This window comes from Tyto alba, unplaced genomic scaffold (assembly GCF_018691265.1).
Source record: "Tyto alba isolate M040663 unplaced genomic scaffold, T.alba_DEE_v4.0 Super-Scaffold_11, whole genome shotgun sequence".
NCBI classification, from domain to species: Eukaryota; Metazoa; Chordata; class Aves; order Strigiformes; family Tytonidae; genus Tyto; species Tyto alba.
In genome coordinates, this window is record NW_024881273.1 from 5,097,885 (window position 1) to 5,119,337 (window position 21,453).

The 21,453-nt window shown below is 40.7% G+C and overlaps 1 protein-coding gene across 6 annotated transcripts in view; it reads left to right on the forward strand.

Annotated features, from left to right (window-relative positions):
• Positions 1–20,878, forward strand: part of AK8 (adenylate kinase 8) — a 71,344-nt gene extending 50,466 nt beyond the window's left edge. For all 6 annotated transcript variants that reach the window (XM_042787013.1, XM_042787017.1, XM_042787015.1 and 3 more), the window contains 2 exons: positions 17,671–17,751; positions 20,293–20,878. In XM_042787013.1, the coding sequence (XP_042642947.1) occupies positions 17,671–17,751; positions 20,293–20,536 (325 nt within the window). In that variant the 3' untranslated portion in view covers positions 20,537–20,878. The remainder of the gene's footprint in view (positions 1–17,670; positions 17,752–20,292) is intronic.
• The last annotated feature ends 575 nt before the right edge of the window (positions 20,879–21,453 follow it).

Consider the following 21,453-nt stretch of genomic DNA (forward strand, 5'->3'; position numbering starts at 1 on the left):
TGGCTAAATCAGGCAACATTTCAGGAAGAGTCAAGATCCAGGAAGGCCTGATTTGGTCAGCTACACAAGAGTCCTGTTCTCTGAAGCTGTTTGGTATAGAGTTACTTTTAACTAACAATTCTGCTAAGACAGATAGGTAGGAAAAGATGTAGCTGCATGCAGTCATATATCATCAGTGCATTTTGTGATATGTAACACCGACTGATCTCAGCGGGGTAAAATATGATGTGCTTTGTCAATTCTGAATATTTCTTCATGGACTATAGCAGTCATTTTCAAAATTTTACATTAATTTCCTTAGTAGTTAACACACAAATAGGAACCATATACATGCAAGTCTGATTTTATAGGATTTAGGAGCTTTTTGTAGGAAACATGCTGTTTTCAAGATCTGACTGGAACCAGAAAAACTTTTGAAAAATATCTGAGGAAGGAAAACTTCAAATATAACAGTTTGGCAGCATTTTAATTTGCATGGGTAAGAGAACACATAGATAAAACATAGAGTTTTGCATGTGTGAGAACTGTGGATGAAGACACTTAGTGTCCAAGAAAGCACGATAGGAAAAGGAGGACTGTCCAGTGTTGCCAAGTGTCTCACATTGTGTTGATCTCTTACCATTTACTTCAGCAGTGTGGTAGCAAAAGTTGGCTGAATCTTATTCTGAGAAAATGTAGAAAGATCACCCTTACAGTACAGGTTAAAACTGAGTTTATGAATGTCTGTTACTGCATTTGCTGTCTGACCCTGAGAGCACAGGAGCAGTGCTTTTAGAGGAGCTACATGACAAATGTACATTACCTTTGAACTCTATGATTATTAGAATTCGTGAATTCTGGAGTAAAAACGTAGGACAATATTGTGCCAGCTGTGCTCTGATTTAGTCTCTTTGGATCTGAGACTAATCCCTAAGTAAGCCATTACTTAGAGGTAGTGTGGCTGGCAAAATTGGCCCATCCTGAAAATCACAAGGCAGAACAGGCATTACCCTTCTTTTGCTTAGATTCTCCAAGCTGAAGATCTGGGAAGACAAGTGCATCAGTCTGTAGCAAATATAATACGGCTTGGGTGATTAAAACTGTCAAGTAATATTGCATATTGAATGGAGACTAGTTTGTCATTACCCATTACCATGAGGATTAGAAAGTGTAATCTTCATTAAAACATCAGTGGATTTAGTGTTATTTGCCTTGGAACAAGATATTTGCTCAGAATTTTCTAGTAAGTAAATTTAGCAAGTGCAGGGCTATTTAAGAGAGCGGAGCTGAATACTCATTCTGCAGGAAAGATGTAGGAATGATCCCTTATGTCTGACAGATGCACTGGATCTAATTCTATTGGCCTGGATCACCTGCAGTCACATAAATGTATTAATCACCATCACTTAAATTGGCTTCCTTTGGCTCAGGTGTAAGTGGTGATGCAGTGTTTTTGTGCTGTGTAAGGGTCATATTTTCTGTCCCTAAATACATTATGTTTACAAAATTCTGTATTACAGAACTCTGTCCTTTGTAAGGCTTGAAATACACTTTGAGTAAGGCTTTTATCCATTCCACAAAGGCTTTTAAAGTTATCCTTTTCCAACTTGTGCTGTATTTTTGAGTTCCATAACACCACTATCGCGCTTTGCACATGATAAAAATTATTTTTTAAAAAATTGTAGTCCAATATTGTTCTGATATGAATACTGATTAATATCCCACTGATATGCACTGAGTGAACGATCCAGAGGACAGTCTGTTCTTTTGATGTAACTGACCACAGATCAAGGTACAGCAGGTTAAAAAATAATTGTTTCATTTAACCTTCTTTTCTAAATGCTGCTATTTTGTGAACATAATTTAAGCTGATTTTCAGGCCAAGTGTATAGGAGGAGTTCCTCCTCACGTACTTGCAGTGAAATAAAAAGATTTGTATTGGCCATGAATGTGCCCCAAAGTTGAAGAAAAAATAAACAAAATAAAGAAATCATGTGGTTTCTCAACACCTTGAGTCCTGTGGGGTCTTCAGGCTGACATCTATTTTTCTTAGCAGTGTTTACAGTAAAACGCTGAACTGTCAAAGCCAAGCGGTGGGTATAGCGAACTCACCATGTTTTTGTAAAGTTTACTTTCTCCTCTTAAAAGTATGGTTTCCTCACAGAATTCTGACTCCAGTTGTACATTTCTAACCTCCATGCATGAGACTGCATAGAATTTACTGGTATAGGAGAAGGCCTTTAGCTTCCATTCCACCAAAATATAATCTCAGCTGGAATGCTTCCTGCCATTTTTTTGTTAAAAATGTTACTGCCAGTCAATTATACTGAATCCAGGATTTTATTAACTTTCTGTTAATAAATAGCTAACATGCATTTTGCTCAGTGATTGTTAAAGAATTCCTTGTATTCCAATTCTGTAATTCTTTAAGTAGCTGTTACTTGGAAAAATCAGCCAATAAAACACAGCAAAACCAATGGTGGCATAAGAGAAGCTTGGACATAATGACAAGAGAGAACTAGAAACAGATTAATTTCTTAAAGTCTCTTCTACATCCTCCTTTGGCTGTGTATTTGCATTGCAAACCTAGGAAATTTGATCAATACAGCTTCCAAATTGTTCCATCTGCAAAAACTTGAGAGAAGCTTCCTCTGATTTATTACGCATCATGTTGTTTTACTGCTACATGTAGGAGAGCTCCATATTCAGGCTGAATATTTGTTATTAGTTTCTGCCTTGTAGGAATTTCTCCAGTGGTTCCTAAGTTTCTCATCACGCTGTCTTCCTTCCCCCCACCCCTACCTGACCCTGCTATAGATCTCAACTGTTGTTTTACCTTGTTGATGTTTTGTCTATATTTGCTTTAACCAGATGCCCCTCTTTGCATGCAGCACTGGGACTCATCCCCTCTCTCCTATCAACAATAATTAGCCTTGTAAGACTAATGGAAGAAATCGTGTCTAATTACCCTGTTGAAGGCCCAATTATGTTATTAACATTTGTGGGCTATAAGCTAATGATGAGGAGAGCCTCTCATTTGCATAGCATTAAGTTAATTGAGCTGGAAGCTATGGGGTGGATAGCAGTGATGATAGCAGGATTCTGTTACAGAATGGATAATGATGACCGGAGCAGGACGATTCACCTGACAGGTTTATTAATTAACGGCTATCTGATTACCTAAAAGAAATGGCAAGTGGCAGTCCTTCTGAAAGAAGCTGCAGTATTTTTTTAACGAAAGATGCTATATCACTGCTGATATTCTGGGGTGATTTATGGTAATGGCAGTGTAAGGTCTTTACTGGAAGCCTACACAAAAAACCTGTTCTGGGTTCTTCCCTGCCCTTGCAAAAAAGTGCTGCGAAGGTCTGATATTTCTGAATATGCCTAATTCTTACATGGTACACAGTTTAGGGCTGTGCCAGTGAATTTGTGTGATTGTATGGACAGTGTATCCTGAAAATCTTCAATTGTTATGTAATCTGGGAGTTTTGCCTCTGAAAGAACTGGAGGGTTTGATTTTGTAAAAGGTTATTTTCAGTATGGTGTTAGGCACCATTCTGTGTTGTTTTAGGGAGAAAATAACTATAAACATTCAGCTTTTCACATTTTCCCAGTATGTACAAGCTGCGAGTGAAGGTGAGTGCCCCTACCTTCAATTTATTTCTAGGTACAAACAGTTATGCAAAGTTCTTATGCCTTTTAAGGAACAGGCATCTTTTTTATTTAAAACAGTTCTAAGAATAAAAGTCCGTCTTTTTCTTTTTGATTAGATGTCAGGTTCTGTCTGGTAAATCCAAACACATTGTAATTCACAACAGATTCAGACAGAATCTTGTTTGAACTATAGTATCTTTTAGATTAAAAAAATCACTCTGTTTAAAAGTTGCCTGTGCAATCAGTCCAAGGCTGAGTAACTTGCTGTGCAGTTAGTCGTTGTTAGAAGCCCACACCTCCGTTCTGAATGTATCTGAATGTCAAATCTAGCTTCCAGTCAGCAGATCTTTTTAGATTTTTTCAGCTATATTGAAGAGCCCATTATTAAATCATGTGAACTCCAGACCTTACCTCCCGACTACGATACCCAGTTCATTCTGGAACAATCTTTGATCAGACTTGTCCCAGGAAAAAAAGAGAACACTACAAATTTTAACCTTTCAGAGGATAACTTCTTAGCCATTTAGGTGGCCTGATGATTAGCGTTTCAATAGTAATAGATTTGCGAAGAGTGGAGACCTATAGATAAAATACAATCACTATTATTTTGCTGTTGGAGAATTTATATGCACTAACTCCCTGCATACTGTGGCTGGCATTTCTTGGGTACAAAGGAGCTGAGTGCCTCGATCTGGTTGAGAGGCCAAAATGTTGGTTTACTAGATACATACAGACATTCACAAATCACCACAGGCACTTTTGGTCAAAAAGCAAAGAGAAGAAAAATGAAAAATTATGAAGGAAGTAATCTGGGAGAACAGCTCCTAGAGCCGGCTAAGAGTCTGCTCTGTTACTGGTTATGACTGGCAGCTGCCAGGAGGAACAGAGTCGATTCAGTTGCTGCTGATTGAGGGCAACTTACTCTGTGTAGCAGTGGACACCTGAGTGGTGTGGAACAAGTGAGGGAGAAAGGTTTGTGTAACATTTACAAGGAGCATCTTCCAGCGCGTGATGGTACAGAGCCTAATGTCTGTAGTTGTGTAGAAATTACCTAAAAGGATTGTTCAGGAAACCTAGCACAGTGAATAAATGCCTTTGCTGGAGTTTAAGCCCTACATCCTCCTGGTCCTCATTAGCTTTCTGTAATCGCTACAGTGAGTGATTACAGACAGTGTTGGATAGAAATATCTTCACTGTATAAATTAGCTTTTCTGTAAGGTGTTCTGTAGTTCGCTACAGTGCCTCACTGTATAAAATAGACAAACACAGCATCAAGCCAAGATCTGATAGATCAGGAATTATGTATTTAATTCAGAGTTCTATATAGAGTGCTCATAAAAGCTTGATCATGATAGAGGGGCCAATAAACATTTGGGAACATAAATATTTCTGTAGGAAACGGCTTTGTGAAACATTTAGTTGTTGAGTAATAAGAACAGAGGAAATCAGAAGAGTAGAAATCTCTAGGTACTAATCTGATGGGTTATATATGTTGCAATGATAATAATGTTGAGAGAGAATTTTTATGGGACCAGTAGCAACAAATAAATTGAGTCCTGCACTTTTTACTAATGTCTTCATTTTCTTGTGCTCGTCCCTCTTGCTCCAAAATTCAGCTTTAAACCTAGAAAAGCAGTGGATGAGACCGAGGGGTGCAGAGCTACTCCTCTCTTTGGACACGAGGATGTAAGTCCTCTCAATCTGCATGAGCTGAGTGTTTTGAGCAGGCAGAGCAAAACCTGGGAGTCTCAGGCCATGATCAGATGTTCGCTAGAAGAGGATCAAAATTTACAGAAGGCCAGACAGCATTTGTCATCAGGGATGAACTGCAAGGGAAAATATAACAATGTGAGGATTTCAAGGGAAATGATGCTCTCTTTGTCTTTTGTTTTTCTGGAACATCCATTACTTGACTATTTAAGCGTCAGTCCAGACAGACAACACAAGGAAATATATTTCAGAAAAGTACACATCAAAAAGTATTTTAAATGGCCAAATTGTAGAACAAAACATTCTGGCAACACAGCTGGTGCTCTTGTCAGTCTGTAGGCTAGAAAATAAGAAGATAACAAGTAAGAAAAATAAAAACAACCTAGGAATAGCTAATCAGGTTAGAAGTGATGTTTTAGCTGCAAGGATTTTGAGGGCTGTAGAGAAAAATAGAATAAGATTAGAAAATGTTTGTCCATCCTGGATGACAGATGTGGGAGAAGATGTAATCATTTGTTACTTCCCTTTTTTCCTCTGAAAACAGCAGCAGCAATGAGCTGGCAGGCGCAGTGAAATGCAGTTAGCAAAAGTAATGGGAGTTGAAAGTTTGACCTTTTGTGATGGAAATTTGATATGAAAAAAGGGTCTTTTGATAATTTCTTTAGCCAATCAGATATGGGAGATGTCTTGATCCTGTTTCCTCATTTGCATGCTGCCTGATCTCATTTGAAAACCCAATCATTCAGAAATATTGGGATGTCAACAGAAATGTTACAAGCAAGGAGCTGTTTTATCTGAAAGGTCTGCAGGGTGTCATCTCTTGTTTTTCACTCCAGTGGCCTGATCTCTTCTTCATGATTCCATGTTTTTATTGGCAGGATAAGTTGAAATTATTGAAATGCAAATAGCCGTTTCCACATTGAGCCAAAATATAGGAGGTTTTTTTCAGTATGATTGATTGTATCCAGGGCACTTCAAAAGCAACAAAGAAAATATTTGCTGCAGTGCCTCTGATTTGTTGACATTGCCAAGTTCTGATGTTTCCTGTTAGCAATCATTGGCAGAAAGTGATTCCTGGGCCTGCGCCTCACCTCTGCCTTTTCCCCATGCAAGGCCCACATTGATGCAGCTCGCTGTCTCTGGGACCAGTGCATGAGGTCATTTAGTTTGCCTACACACACACACACACACTTTGTCGTTATCCCAGGTACTGCGTCATAAATGTATTTAATGGCTTTTACCAAACTGCAGATGTGCTTAATCCAACAATGGTATAATTCAAAGCCTACCAAGATCACATGTTGGCTTTCAGCTGTGTGTATAACTGTCCAGATGATTATCTGGCTAGTCAGATTTCAGATCCCAGGCACTGCCCACTTAGGTGTGTTTAGGATCAACTTTATCTCCCAGACAATTTAACCTTTCTATTTTCCAGAACAGGCAATCCAATTTCCATTTCACTCAACCACACAGTGGGTTAATGGCAAGTTTTCCTGCTGTGTAACTGGTGTCATTATCCCTTATTTCAGAGACTGCCTATGAAACAAATGTCTTAAGACAAAGTTTTGCATTACTTAATCCAGAAACTAGGGGCAAACTAACAGTATGTAGTGGTTCTGAATAAAGGAAATTATTTAAGCTCTTTGGGGATTTTGGGGTTGTGGGTTTTTTTGGTTCTTTTTTTTTTTTTTTTTTTTTTTATTTTGCATAGTACCTTTTTAACATCAGGGTCAGGCTATATAAGAAATATTTTTTCTTCAGTATCCTAAGATTTTTTTTCCCACCTGTTTCTCCACCTGGACAGCCCCTAGCCTCCTAATCTGAGTGCTGTCCTGGGAAATGGGAGGTTCAGCTCCTCCTTTCTGGGGCTTCTTAGGCTTGCCCTGCCTTTTAGAAAAAAGTAAATATTCACTGAATCCGAGTCTCTTGCCTCCCTGGTGAACACCTGCATTGGACTGCAAAGGCATTCTGCTTTTCTGGTTTGATGTAATTCTTTATACAAAACAACTATTCCAACAGGAGGGCAGAGATGGATTGTCTTAGTTTAGTGTTGTGGCACTTGGCTGGGAAATGGTTCATAACTGGAATGTCAAAGTGAAGCTGGCACGTTTTGAAGAGTTATCCTGTGCACCAGCTGTTGTCTGCCCCTACCTAAAAAAACCTTTCTTAAAACTGGTGTGGTTTTGCATGGAGTTTTGCTTCTGGCAGACGAGCACACCCTTTTGTTTCTCTGGAGTGGGCAGATTTGGAGAGGGGATTTCATGCTCTGCGCTGTGGGGTAGAGCAGGTGAGGAGGAGAGGCACGAAGCGGGTGTCACTGAGGGCGCTGCAGGGGCTGCTTTCCAAAGCCGAATCCTGGAGGGAACGGGTGGGAGAAAAGGGATGAACCAGATTATAAGATTTACATAATAGGATATCTTGGAAGTCATTTAGTTGGTGTTCATACAACACTCAGAAATGTAAAGCTCTAAATTAGACAGGAGTCCAAGATTTACCACGGTGTTTCTCAGGTGGGTGACAATACACCTGACTGGGAGTGCACAGAAGTTTGCAGTCTTCATCACTGAGATACTGAAATAGCATATTTTCCTAGCTTGTTCTTTATTCAATAGATTTCAGGGTCTAACTACAAGTTAGTGCATGTGTTTGTGATATTTATCTGATAGTATCTAATTTCTTCAGCAATACATGTACTTCTGTATACGGGTTGGGGATTTCATTGCTGGAAGAGCGTGCCTGGTTTTGACTGAGGACAGAAATAACTTGACTGATAGGCCTCTTCAAATCAAGAGAATCCATTTCATCAAATCCTGTGGCCTGTCAGCTGGGGGGGAGTGCTTTGTAAAACAGCAGAAATGGTAAATTCCCCCATTCCTTCTGTAATAAACTGAAGTTGTGGTATGACTAGCTAGCACAACTCAGCAGCGCTCTGAATTAGATATTGAGCATTCTCCCAGATGGGAAATCAACCTCCTTCATCTCTCATGTATTTTAGAATATCGAACCATGTAAGTTGAAACACATTGTATTATTCTTGATAACCACAGCAATCTAGCTCCTCCCTGCTGGATTTTTTTAAAATGTACTTCCCTCTCCAGCTTCTTCTTTTGCTCCTCAGTATTAAAAAAAAAAAAAAAAAAAAGGCAGTTTAGTGTACCAATATTTTCTCTGCAGTGAAGTCAGCATAGAATATTAGTGTCCAAAAAGTTGTAAAACAAAAGACTATCATATGTTGCACCTTTTAATCATGTAATTGCTGAGTGACATTTAACTCTGAGGCTTTAAGTTACTCCTTTGTCAGCCAGCCTTCTCCTTCTGCCCCTCTCATTCCTCCCTCCTCCTGAAGCAACCTGCTTTTGCAGAGTAGTGCTTTAACTACACTGAAGTTTGGCTGGGCTTCTACATATTACAGCAGCAACACGAAAGCAAACAATTGAAGTATTTGAGAACAATGAAATATGTATGGCTATCTGTGACAGCCCTATAAAGCAGAGCAATTAGCCGCGTAATCCGAGAAAGCCAAAGCAACCGGCAGCCCACGGTTCCCTATTAGTTAAATGCTTTTTGTACGTCCTCATCCCATCAAATCAACTAACACTTCCTTTAATTGGTTCATGAATTATACAGCTTGGCTGCATTATAATTTAATCACCAGTAAACATTCCTGGGGCCCGCTGTAAAGTGTATAGCGCTCATTAATTCCTTAATTTCAGCAGATGGAAGGGGAGATCGGATGAACGGTGGCAGTACAGAGCGCCTTGGGCAATGGAAGAAGGAAAAAAAGGTGGGGGGCCGTTTAGGTTTTTTAAGGGCTGTCAGAAACTCAATCTGTGAGCTGTCAGCAGCTTGGACCCGTTTCCCCCCGCCTCCCCCTGCCTTCACCCCACCTACTGCTGCAAGTGACTGACGGATTCATATGGAGCCTTGTCAACCCGTCTTTAAACATCAAGCCAGCGGGTAAACCAAGCCCAATGTAAATTAATTCTTGTCTTACGGGCCCCCCTTTCTCTGTCCCCATGAATATTTCATGGCGGGCAGCATAAATATTAATTCTAATAGCTCTGCACAGTGGTTATTATTTCTGTTTTATGACAAATATTCATAAAATATTCAGGACCCTTTTTTAGAACATTTACACACTTGATTGTGAAATTTTCCAGCTTCCTGGGGACACAGTAAACATATTGGGGTTCTCTTGATGGACTTTTTTCTCTCTTAATTAATACTACTCCACATTAATATTTAATCAGATTTAGTTTTCTTTTCCCCAGAAGTGAACCCTATTACATTTGAGGATTTATTTGACAGTATTTAAACAGGGAATTTTTATTCCCTATTATGAAATTGGTTTCCTTTGACACATATATAAAATGACACATTATAATCCATTCTTTTATTCCCCCCCTTGCCCCCAAATCATACACTTTTTTGGTGTCAGTTCTTCTATTTATTTTATTTTATATACCAAATATCCTACCAACAATAAAAGTCAGTGTTTAAATGATGGGGGTGGGGGGAGTTTAATGTAGCATTTTATAGGAACACTTAAGATTAAACATCATTTACTATAAATTTGATTCCATTTATTTAATAAGGAAGACGGGTATAGGTTTTCTTGTTAGGAGCAGGAGGTGCTAGTGAAGAGCTGCAGACAGGTAGCAAAGGCATCAGTTCTGATATGAGTTTGCTAGTGCTTAACCCCGGAGTTCTTGCTCCACTCAAGATTTGCTTTGCAGCATCTAATTATTGCAGGGGGGGGTTGCAAGCATCTAAGGAAACATGACTGCATTTGGAGAAGCGGGTTCAGGTTCCTGACCTCGGGCCTCTGGGGCTGCAGAGGCTTTTGATTATCTGAGACTGAGTTTGATTAACCTTGCGGATAGTGGAAATCGTGCCAGCCACATTACTCTAAAGCAGTGCTGGCTGCCATCTTATTCTGTGATTCATAAAGCACCGCTGGAATGAACTCCAGGGGGAATGCAAAGATGCTAGAATAACAGCTGAGAGTAAGAAGGAGACAAAGAATAAAAATGAGGGGAGAAATGTAAAGCAATTTTGAATGGAGGTACTAATGCATCCAAGCCACTTATTACATATGGAAAGAGTTAATATTGCCTTCTCAAAAGAAGCTTTAAAAATGCGTTGAAGCTCCTAGTACGAAAACATTTGCTCTGTATATGTGTGCCTTTCGCTGTGCTTATGTAACGTTTACATAGCAGGTAGCTCTTCAGACCACTGTTGCAGGGAATGGCTCTTGCTGCCAAAAGGCCTGGGGTTCTTCGCTGGTGTCAATCTGTGTGACACCACTGGAGCTACTTTGCTTTATCCCAGCTCAAGATTCAGCCCATTGTTCTGTAAAACAGACAGACAGGGCTACCCAGCAGGGCTGCGCCTGTTCCCGCTGCGTAAGCTGGTGTGGCGCCCGGTGAGATGCTGCTGAGATACCAGGCTGGTGGGGTGGGATGCAGGAGGGACCCTGCCACCTCGGCTGTCTGGACGGTTGGAGGCTGAGCACATCTAACTGGTGGGTGGAAAACATCTAACAGTCATTACTCTGCACTGCTGGTGAAAGCAAGGAACATCTGCAGCCACGAAGGATGTTGTTCATCTCGCTCCCCTGGTCAAAAGCCACGTCCTGGGAATAGTGCTCCACTTAGCTGCCTTTTGTAGTTATTCGACAGAAATGCATCCATTTGAAAAGAAAGATCCAGTGTCTGGAAATAGCTTGTCATCGCATGAATCATTACAGGAGCTCAACGAGCAAAGCACTTGTGCCAATTAACCTGTGTTTTAATGTTTATGAGATGTATTTTCCCTTATGGTCAAAACCTAGAGGGTGAAATTATTTCCCAAAGTGGAATCAAGCATCTTTCATCAGAAGATATCCCAGAATTTGAAAGACATCAGTGAATAAAACCTCCTAACAGCTCCTTCCATAAATAAGAGATAATGATCATTTCATCCATTGCAGAGACATGCAGAAGCAGTATTTAGGGTAGGAAGTAAACGACGATCCATGTCCAGTCAGTAGCACAGCCTCAGAAGATCCTTTGTAGTCTCCTTACCCATGGGCAACATACCTGGTTTATAGCTGCATTGAGAGAAACCTGAACAAGACTGGCAAAAAGGTAGATGGGATCTCTGTAACCCGTTTAATTTTTAAGAGGGAATTTAGGGATGCAGAATGTAATTATGGAAATAAAATGTGCTTGAGAAGAGTCTTAGCCAAGTTTTCAGGTTCAAGTTGTCTTTGTACTACAGGAAATGGAGCATTCTTTAGAGGAATTGATCCAAGTCAGGTATCTCTGGCTAGAAAGTCAATAAAGACAAAATGACCTGGGTTTTAGCTGGGATTAGTCACTTGGATTCTAATCTGAACTTCCTTGTACCTGTCAGCTTGAACCACTAACTGAATTTGCTGTATTATTCTGATAATTCAATGGTGCTACCCAAGAAAAAGACCTTTTTGCAATGTAGATTTTTCTTGAATCTTGGCCAAGCTTGCCTTCCCACTCCTGTCTGGCTTGTCCCTGTATGATCCAGAAGTTTGTACAGTTTTATGCATTTTTGGAAACTTTTAAAACCAAAAAAATGTGACCAATTTTAACAATGGGTCTTACAGTTTAGCCAAATTCAGGACAGTTGCTGGAGATGGTACTTGTCTCTGCCAGTTCAGTCCATAATGCCCCCCAAAGCTTTTCCATTCTTTTGCAAGAACTGTGTTGTTTCCTTGTCCACCTGCTTTGGTTCTGTTTTATGAACCAAAGGGAGGAGCTTGCATTTGTGCCAGTGATCACATAAGGATTTTACCTGTGGTAGCCTTTTAGAGAGCTACTGCATCCACACACTTCAACAGCCTCATCTCTTTTTCAGCTTTATATCACAATTACAAAAACTGTAGCCATTGCATTGCCAGAACTAAGTCCTCCAGGAGAGTTATCTTACCTGGGGAATTGTGCCATAGCATCAGATAACACTGTATTGATATCTCTGTATTGAGTAAGATGTACTGTGCCTTATGAAAGGCTCAATTTTCTAGTCTTGAATTTGACATTGCTATTTGTTTGCCTGGAAAAGAGGGTAACTTTGTGTCCCTTGCTCTCATTTCTCTCCTTCCTCTCTCTTCCTTGTGCTCTCTCTCTTGCTCTCTCTTTCCTGTTCTCTTTTGCTCTGATTTAGCTGGGGCTCTGTCAAGGTTCTGCCAGCAAAGTTTGCTGTAACTTTGAGATCACACAGGCATCTGATCTTCACATTCTTTTTTTTTTTTTTTTTTTTAAAACAGACTGATGTGGTACGTTGTAAACTGCCAGGAGCACTTGCTAATTTAGTAGTTAATGACAGTCATAGAGAGTGTTTTTCTTGCCCCTGGAGAGGTTTTAGACACAGCTGGGGTAGATTTGCCACTATCAATTATGCACAATTTTAAACAAGAATTGGCCAGCAGGGGCCTCTTTTTTTTGCAGAGTGCAGAGCGTGAAGAACGGGAATATGGCAGCTGGTACCTGCCTACAAGGAGAAGATATATAGGAGTCAAGAAAATAAGGAAAAGATTAATAGCTTACTATTTTTAAAGTTGCAGTTTCAACTCAGAAGTTTAAATGCTACGTTAAAAGTGGCCCAGTGTTGTTTGGTGTTGTATTTTTTTTTTTTTAATTCAAGTATCCTAACTTTATTGAAAGACTTGATCTGGCCCTGGCATAGCCACAAGTAAGTCAGTAGTCTCTGTTTTTAAAAGCCAGCTAAGGAGTCAAGATTCTGTCTCAGATATCCTGTTGCATTGTCTTTTCATCCTTAAATGAAAACAAGATATGAATTCAATTAAATTTCTTGGTATAGGTCAAATTTCACAGACAATAATTTTACAAAAAGGGCTTGGCTTTGGACTCCCCTCCACCGATGTCAATCCAGAGCAACTCCAGGTAATGGGAAATGCCAAGGATGAGAATATGACCTGAGTAAATAGCTCAGGTCCAGAACAGTCAACATCTGGATCCATCTAGGTCAGCCTCGTGAAACAGCTGTGTTTAAATTACAGGAACAAAACCAGCAGAAGGCCGTGGCTTACAGGCAGAGCTTTAGTTCTCTTGAGATGTGAAGGCAGCTGCAAGGCAGTGGGGCCATCCTGGAAGGTGACTGTCAGTACGCAGGAGGAGCGTGCCTTAACCCCTATCTCAGTGATACCGTAATTCAGGCACACAGGACTTGCTTGTCTCATGGCAACACTCATAATTTTTCCATTATAGATGCTTTAAGTCGGTGACATTATATTCACAAAACGGGAAAACCACCACCAAAAAAATTCTTCTGAGGACAACTCTGAGCACTGTCAATTGTTAATGACTTGTATTGACTAGGCTGGTTCCCATCTGGAACAAATGCAGTTAGGATTAGATGAATGCTGTTGTGTAGGTCAAAAAGCCTTTCTTCACTTATTGTACAGTTATGATGCATTTTTCCAAAAATGCTGTCTCACGATCAGGCATGAAATGAAACTTCTGCCACCCATACACTTCTACCTCCTCCTCCCCCCGTTTGCAAAGGGAAGGGGAAGCCACCAGGATGCCCTGGTGACCTCTAGGATCTTAGATGATGCCATCTGAATAGTCAGAAGCCAGAAGCAATTGGAATATCCTTTCAGAATGCCAGATGGCTGGTAGGAAAACGTTATATTCCAGCTGTTAGAGGCTTTATAGATTTCATCGTCATCTGAAGGCGACTAGTTCTCATTTGACTAGGTACACAGTGAAGGTGTCATCAACATTATTAATTTGTTGGAATTTAATATCTCCACTGTATCTGAAAGCTGTAATAGATTAGATAAGTGATGTCAAGTACAGTAAGGAAGAGAAAGGATTCTGACACAAGATTTTTTTTTTTTCCTTTTAACATTTGTGTTCCCAGTTTTATTATTTGTGAAAGCTAGCTGACAGGACTGGACCTTCTCTCACATCCCTCTCCTGGGAGAGAGAACAAAGGAGAGAGGACAGAGCTTTGCTTACGAATCACTTGGCTTCAGTCCTGCATGTAGCAGCAATGTTGCCACTCAGTGGTAGTTAGGGGGACATTGGTCCTCAGAGACCTGGGCTGAGAGGCTCTCCCGAGTTTTACCCCACAGAGCACCAATTTGTAACTGGATGCCACTGATTTTTCATTGCTGCTGGTAGATGCTGAGCCCGCGATGCAGGAGTGAGGGCTCTTGGTGCATCTCTGCCCAGCCCTCCCCGGTGTGCACCTCACATTGCTGCTGAGTGACGTTATTCACTTGTTGCAGAGCTGAACTAACAACTTGCCAACTCCGAAAGAAAAGCTGCGCTAGATGCTAATCTAGCAGTATAATGTACTAGACTTTGATATGAGGCTGTGTTTCCTCTACTCCCTGTCTACCAATTCTGATGACATCTGTTTCATATTTCCCCTTGATAGAAGTTGTGACACATTACAACATACAAAGCCTGGCTGATTCCTAAAGCAAGCTTTACAGAGGATGCATTTATGTGAAAAGAATTACATTCAGTATGTGAAAGGGGCCAAGCTCTGCTTGGAGATGAATCCAGTACTTGCAGGGAGTTGTTCCTGTTACTCCTGTAAACACTGGATCAAGGTCGTGGGTGCAGCCCTCTATTTTGTGAGGATTTCCAAGAGAAATCCAACAAACATGATACCTGGGCAGCTGGAGGGTCAAGTTTGTTATGTGATCAGTCATAGTAGTCCGAGAGAGGGACACGGGTGAAATGTTGCTCAGAAACACCTTGAGGAGCTGAAGGAGCTGGATCATATACCCAAGGCTAACACTTCACGGAGAGTGCCTACATGTAAATAGGGTTTACTCATGTGAGTAAGCCTCCTGGGGCTGCATAATAGACTGTGTGTGGTATGTGTCTCCTTCAAAGGATAATAAAGCTTTCTAATTGGAAGTATTTTAAGTCTAGATGGTAGTTCTGTCAGTGTTTTTCCCCTTCGTTTTTTTTTCCTGCTTTTGAACGATTTTAAACTGACAGCCCTGGGGAGTGTTGTTTCCTCTTATCCATGGAGATGTATGGTATGGCAGGGTAAGGATCCCACCTTCCACTGAAAAGACCACTGGATTAGGAGTTTGTGCTGTTATATAGTAGGTGCTCTGTGTGCTGCTATACAATGCATGTGGGAAAAAAAAAAAAATCCATATTAGCAGGGATGTCTATACTCTCCCACATCTTCCCCCTACACTCTTCTTTAATGGTGACACCAGACTGGATAATAAGAAGCATCTTGTATAAAAAAGAAGGGAATCTCAGACAAGGCTTTCAGGGTTCATTTTGTTGGCAGCTTTTTAAGTGGAGTTTTTTAGGCTCTTCTGTTTCAAATACCATAATACTTTTTGAGTTAGTAACTATGAATTACGACAAGCTTTCTTGATATGCCAGGTTATAATCCTTTAGTGGTTTTGTTTATTTCAGAATATAATAGGAAGCCGTATCAATTATCATGACTGTATAAATGTTGTTCCTCTCCACTGGAATATTCATCTTGAGACATATCATCAGATGTTACCTGTTCTGACAATCACGTTTTTGTGCCATTGTTGGGCAACAGAAACAAAGAAAAACAAAATGCTAAGAGTGTAAGGGATAAAAGAGTGTTGAAACTGTTGTTCTTTTCCTGTCTTTGGAATCTCCGAGATCTTGAATGTTTTATTCCTGGCTGTTATTTTGTTACCACCGTGTGAATAGAAGTCATTATCTGTAAACATTTGAGAAGAGAGATGATTTTCATAACTTTAAATCCTACAAAGGATTCTAGTAATCTGCTATGTGCATGCCAAGGTAAAACTCAGTCTTTCATCTGGTCTGATCCCACCCAGTCAGTGTAAAATGTTCCTTTGGTGAATGTCTAAAGCATACAGTATCTTTTGTGAGAGGCAGATAAAAACAAAAATAGGAAGCCTGGTCTTGAAGGCAGCAGCAGGAGAAGGTATAGTATAAAGAAAGATGTATTTACAGCCTTCAGGCCATGCTCAGTTGGTAAAAGTTTATTTTCATAAGTTTTCAAAGGAAGCCTTATTTTCCATGTTGTTCTGAATTAATCATATAATGTGATCTTTGTTCAGATCTGCTTTAGTCTCCAGTAGCTGGGGGACAAGGGACTCGCGTCTCCTTGTTCTTAGCAGTTTGTCAAGAATTTTCTGCTGAAGAGCTTTTGAACTAGAATATAAAATTAACAGGACCATTATAATGAACCAAAATGCCAAGAAGGAGTCAATGTGAGATGGACACAACAGTGTAATGTGACCGGGGTCAATAGTGGTGTATAGTGCTTTCTGGTTCTGCATCCTTCATTCAAATCATGCTCTTGTGTCTTGTGTAAGCTGCATGAAACACGCCGGCAAGTTCCACTCCATCCTCTGATGAAAAGCTGTTCATAGTGTAGAACCCACACCACTGACACCGAGGGTCTGACTTCTTAAGATGCTGAACAACTATGCCTTGTTCAGACTCAATGGGAATTGCAGATTTTGATCTTAAAATGAAGCATTAATATTTCCCCTTTAAGCAGTCTTAACAGCAAGGCTGCTTGCCGAGTGAGTTATGCCATACGGAGCTGCCTGCCTTGCCCTGGCACTGTTCTCTGCAGGTCATTGCTAGCAGAAGGGACAAGGAGTTGTCAGTATCATAACATGACATGTATTAAGTCTTAATACTCATTCTGCTTTCAGGGATGCAGGACAGGAGTGAGAGACAGGAGGACTCACACTGTGGGGCTGTGCAGGGAGGCAAGGGCAAAAGAAGTGGAAGTGGACTAAAACAACAAGAAAATCCCTTTCATGGGCACTGAGTTGTGCAGTGCTGTTATTAGGGAAGAAATTATAATACTGTCAGACAAGCTCTTTTTCTATCCTTGACAGGAACAGTAGCAAATTTTTATTTATCTTTTGCAGAATATCATTGTGATTGTATTTTCTAGCTGGGTTGAGAAGCTGGATCCAGAGGAAGTTCAGAGGTAACTGCTGGGCTGTGATAGCCTGAGATAGGCTCTAGCTGTAATTCAGTCACTGTGTCCACACTGTATTGTCTGTTAAGCCCTGTCAGGGCACACAGCACCACACATACCGCGTGCCAAAGAGCTTCTGCCTTGATGAGCTTGGAAACTAAACAAGATGTGAGGAGAAGAACCAGAGAAGAGATGTCCTGTGCAGGTGCTACTGTGTTCTGATGCTGCAGTTTTGAGTGGTACTGTCACTTCCACTTTTGCATGTGCCATTTGTTTGGGTAAAGATTAACTCATACTCTGAAGGTCACAAGTGATGTTCTCAGGATGTTAATGCACTTAATTGTTTTTTTTCCATAGGGTATTTTTCTTTAATCTCCCCTATGAATCCATCTTGGAACGACTGTCTCAGCGGAGGATTGATCCCGTCACTGGGGAAAGGTTAGCACTCCTGTCTGATGTTCAACATTTTTCAAGACTGCCAGTAAGATGAAAGCACCAGATAGACTTCATAGAAATCTAAGGAAACTCAGGAATATTGTACTCTTGCTTAGGGATTCCTTAAAAGAAAAGTTAAAACTTTCATAGCTACTCAAGTACCAACCCACCTACCTGCTGCAGCAAGCTCCTGTTCTCAGAATAGGACATTTTAAAGTCTTGGAGCCTGAAATCTACAGTAACAAGCAGCTCAGGTCTAACATTTTAATGGTTACTAAATTAGCTGGTAAAATAATGCCAAAGGAAGATTTCTGAAAACTAGCCTAAGTGCAGATGGTTTTCAGACATTCCCATGGGAATTTTGAAAGCTTCCCAGCCAGGGAAAATGGAAAATTTGCTGCATTTTACTTCCCCCAACTCCTGTGATGGTTTTGTCTGCTGTGAGATATTAATATATTTCCTACTCAGTAGAGCAAATTCATTCGAGTCACTGAGTCACTGTAAGACTGGGTTCTCAAATGTGGCAGTTCATCTCACTGGCACACACGTTGCCTCGTTTCATCAGTGACCTTCAGGTTTACTATATTCCCCACCTTTGTTTTTTGGGGAACAAGTAACAATTAAATATCTTCCTAAATACCTGCTGGAATTGGTGTAGATCTGCAACTGTGCTCTGTTTCTATGATTCCCCACAATTAAATTGTAAGTCACTGTTTTTCTTTTCTAATGGTTAAATGCATCCTATTGAATCAAATACAAGTACTGAACCCTCAAAGATTAAGGCCACAAATACTGGATTTGGCCCAAAGTGGTACATGATTATTCAGCCATCTCACTCGAGGTGCAATATTAACTTGTGACAGCAACAATGATTTGCTGTAACTGCTCTCGTTGTTTTAGTAAGAAGTGATCAGTTGTTCACAAGTTGTGTTTCTTATCTTTAGGATTAGCCTGTTCAGTATCTGCTCCAGTTAACACGCTTCCTTCTTCCAAACTCTGGGGTTTATTCCTTCCAAATTCGTTGTGAATTGAATTGTTTTAGATGCTGTATCTAATCCTCAGCATTATGTTAAACCTGCACGGCTGGCTACAGTGCAGTGAAGAGGGTGGCCTTCAGCTTTGCTCTAAGTAATTGCAATGTGGAATGAACTCTGTGACCACATCTTTGTAGCAGCTGGAGCTGCAGGGCAGTTCTGTGAAGAGACACAGAGACTCTCCTTCTCGCCTTCATTTCACATCTATCCCAAAAGTTTCAGAAAATTTGGCTGTACAGGAAGAGGGATAAACTATTCCTGTGTTAGGGCACAGGAGACATTTACTCAGAAGCAGAATTACCATGGCAGGAAATTTAAATACATGTTTGCAAAAAATACTTTTAGTGACTGTTGGGAGCCTTTGGCAAAGCAGAAACGTTGTCAGAATTCTTTTGGTGTCAGCTGTCTGGGCAGGCGGAGCTGGACTGTGGTACTGCTACACAACTGGTGATGAAAACCCCCTGTCCTGCTGAAGCCTGCTGACTAGTTGAGTGAACATACAACTGTGAATTCAGGGAAGCCAAACTCTGGCATTCTGGAAATTAGAAATAACCAAAACCTACCTCAGAGTGAATTAACCTCTTTGTATCTTCAGCTACTAGAAAAAGATGTTAGCAACTATATTCTCCACAGTATCTGCCCAGACCGAGGTAGAGTATTTGTGTCTTCTTAACTTCTTCCAGTGATCATTAGCAACAGTATTAACCCTACATGTAGCAGCTTATCACGAGGAAGCATACCTGTCCTTCAAGCTCGAGCTTGAGGTGATTTGGAGACTGCTGAGTGAGGGTTGTGCTTCCATTACCCTTCTGCCGCTTGCTGCAAGCACTCAGCCACACGCCTGCTAATAGGAAATACTTTCAGAATTTAGTATTGGTAATCCCAGCCCTGTTGCTGCACTTTTGCATCTTGGTGGGAAAGTTCCTGATGTTTGAGAGCCTTAAACACATTTTAAGTTACAGGTCCTCCAGCAGTGCCTGGACACTGGGCTATATTTGGGCTCACTGATTCGATGCAGAAAAAGCACTCAAAGTTTGGCAGTTTTTTCCTGACTAATATCTAGCATCAGCATAACAGTAAACCACAGCAAAGATATTTAACAGATGCAAAGGTTTAAGGTTAGGCTTTTATAGATGCTTTTTTAAAGATAGGAATCAGAGATTACAAGTATAATACGTTACTTTGGAACAGATCTGGAAATGTTTCTGAACCTGGAGCATTGGGGATGTAACAGGGGTTTCTCCACACCTCGTGTGAAGTATATAAACACTAGCAGCATTCCCTCTGTGTCACCTCAAGAGAAACTCAGCTTTTGAGTATCCGGGATTCTTGAGAGCAGGAATGACGGATTACTTGCCCTGAAATTTCCAAACATTGTTTTAAAGCCCCAGCCTCGAGTAGAAAGAGGCTCTTCAAGGAACTGTGACAGGTAAAACATGGAGTATGTTAGAAAGTGGCTGTTGTGTCCTCAACTTGAGCTGAAGCAGTGGCATTTGTATCTCATCCCCAGATACCACACTACTTTCAGACCAGCACCCACACCGGAGATCCAAGCCCGTCTCAGGCAGAACCCTAGGGACAAGGAAGAAAATATTGAGAAGCACGTGGAAACCTATTACAGAAATGTCAAGGAACTGGAGGATTTTTATGAAGATGCCTTTTATGTCAATGCTGACCAAGACCCTCATGCTGTCTTTGAGTTTATAGAAAGCTGTATCATTAAGCCCCTTCCATGCAAAAAAATTAAAAGCTAATAATTAATAAGGTTGATATCTGGAACAGTTAATTTTAAACTTTTCCTTGTAATGTTTGCAGTCCAGTCACTGAAGTGGCAGGTTGTCACAAGTGAAGAGGAAGTCAGCCAAGCTGTATTTAATTTAAAGCTCACTGAGTCTGAGTGAAGTACAGAGAGCAAGATATCGTGCTTTAGGGGAAATTTTTTCAGCTTTTGTTTTGTGATCCAAGGTATGAAGCACTGTGGCTAGAGAAGTTCCTGTGTTTGATTCAAATATCTTTTTCTGATCTGTGATTCAGTGAATAGTAGTTTTGTCTGAACTATGTAATACCCGTGAAGCCAACATGGAGAATTAAAGCAATTAGATGTGTCTGTGTCTTAATTCACCCAGTGCTCTCAACCAAAACTACAGGCACTACCTCTCTACCTCACTGCCACACTCTGCAAGCAAACACAAAAGCAACTAGAAAAACAAAGCTGCACTTTCCCCAAAGACAACAGCAGTGTTTTGAGGCCAGGGTGCAAGAGTTTCTAACCCCTTGTTAACTCACATTGCTTAGAAAGTTCTGACAAAACACTCTGCAGATGCACCAACTGTCCCCATCGCCCAGTTCTACAGTCCAACGCCGTGGCCGGGCAGAAAGACTCAAAACACCTGGACAAGCTATCAAGAGCCATAGAAAACGGGTTGCAGGTTCATAATTTTCAGAACCCAATGAAGGACTTAACGAGCTGCAGGAGCAGATAAGTCACTAAATTCTGTTTTTCTCAGGGGGTAAGGCTCTTGGCCTGTGGCTGCCCTGACTGAGCTGTAGCTAGGGCAGGTTGATACCCAGTTTTGTGGATCTGACTGCAGTAAATGCTCAGGTAAGTCTTTTTTAACTGCTAAATCCTTGATGAAAAGCCCATTACTGTTAGCTAGCTCAGACTCTGGCT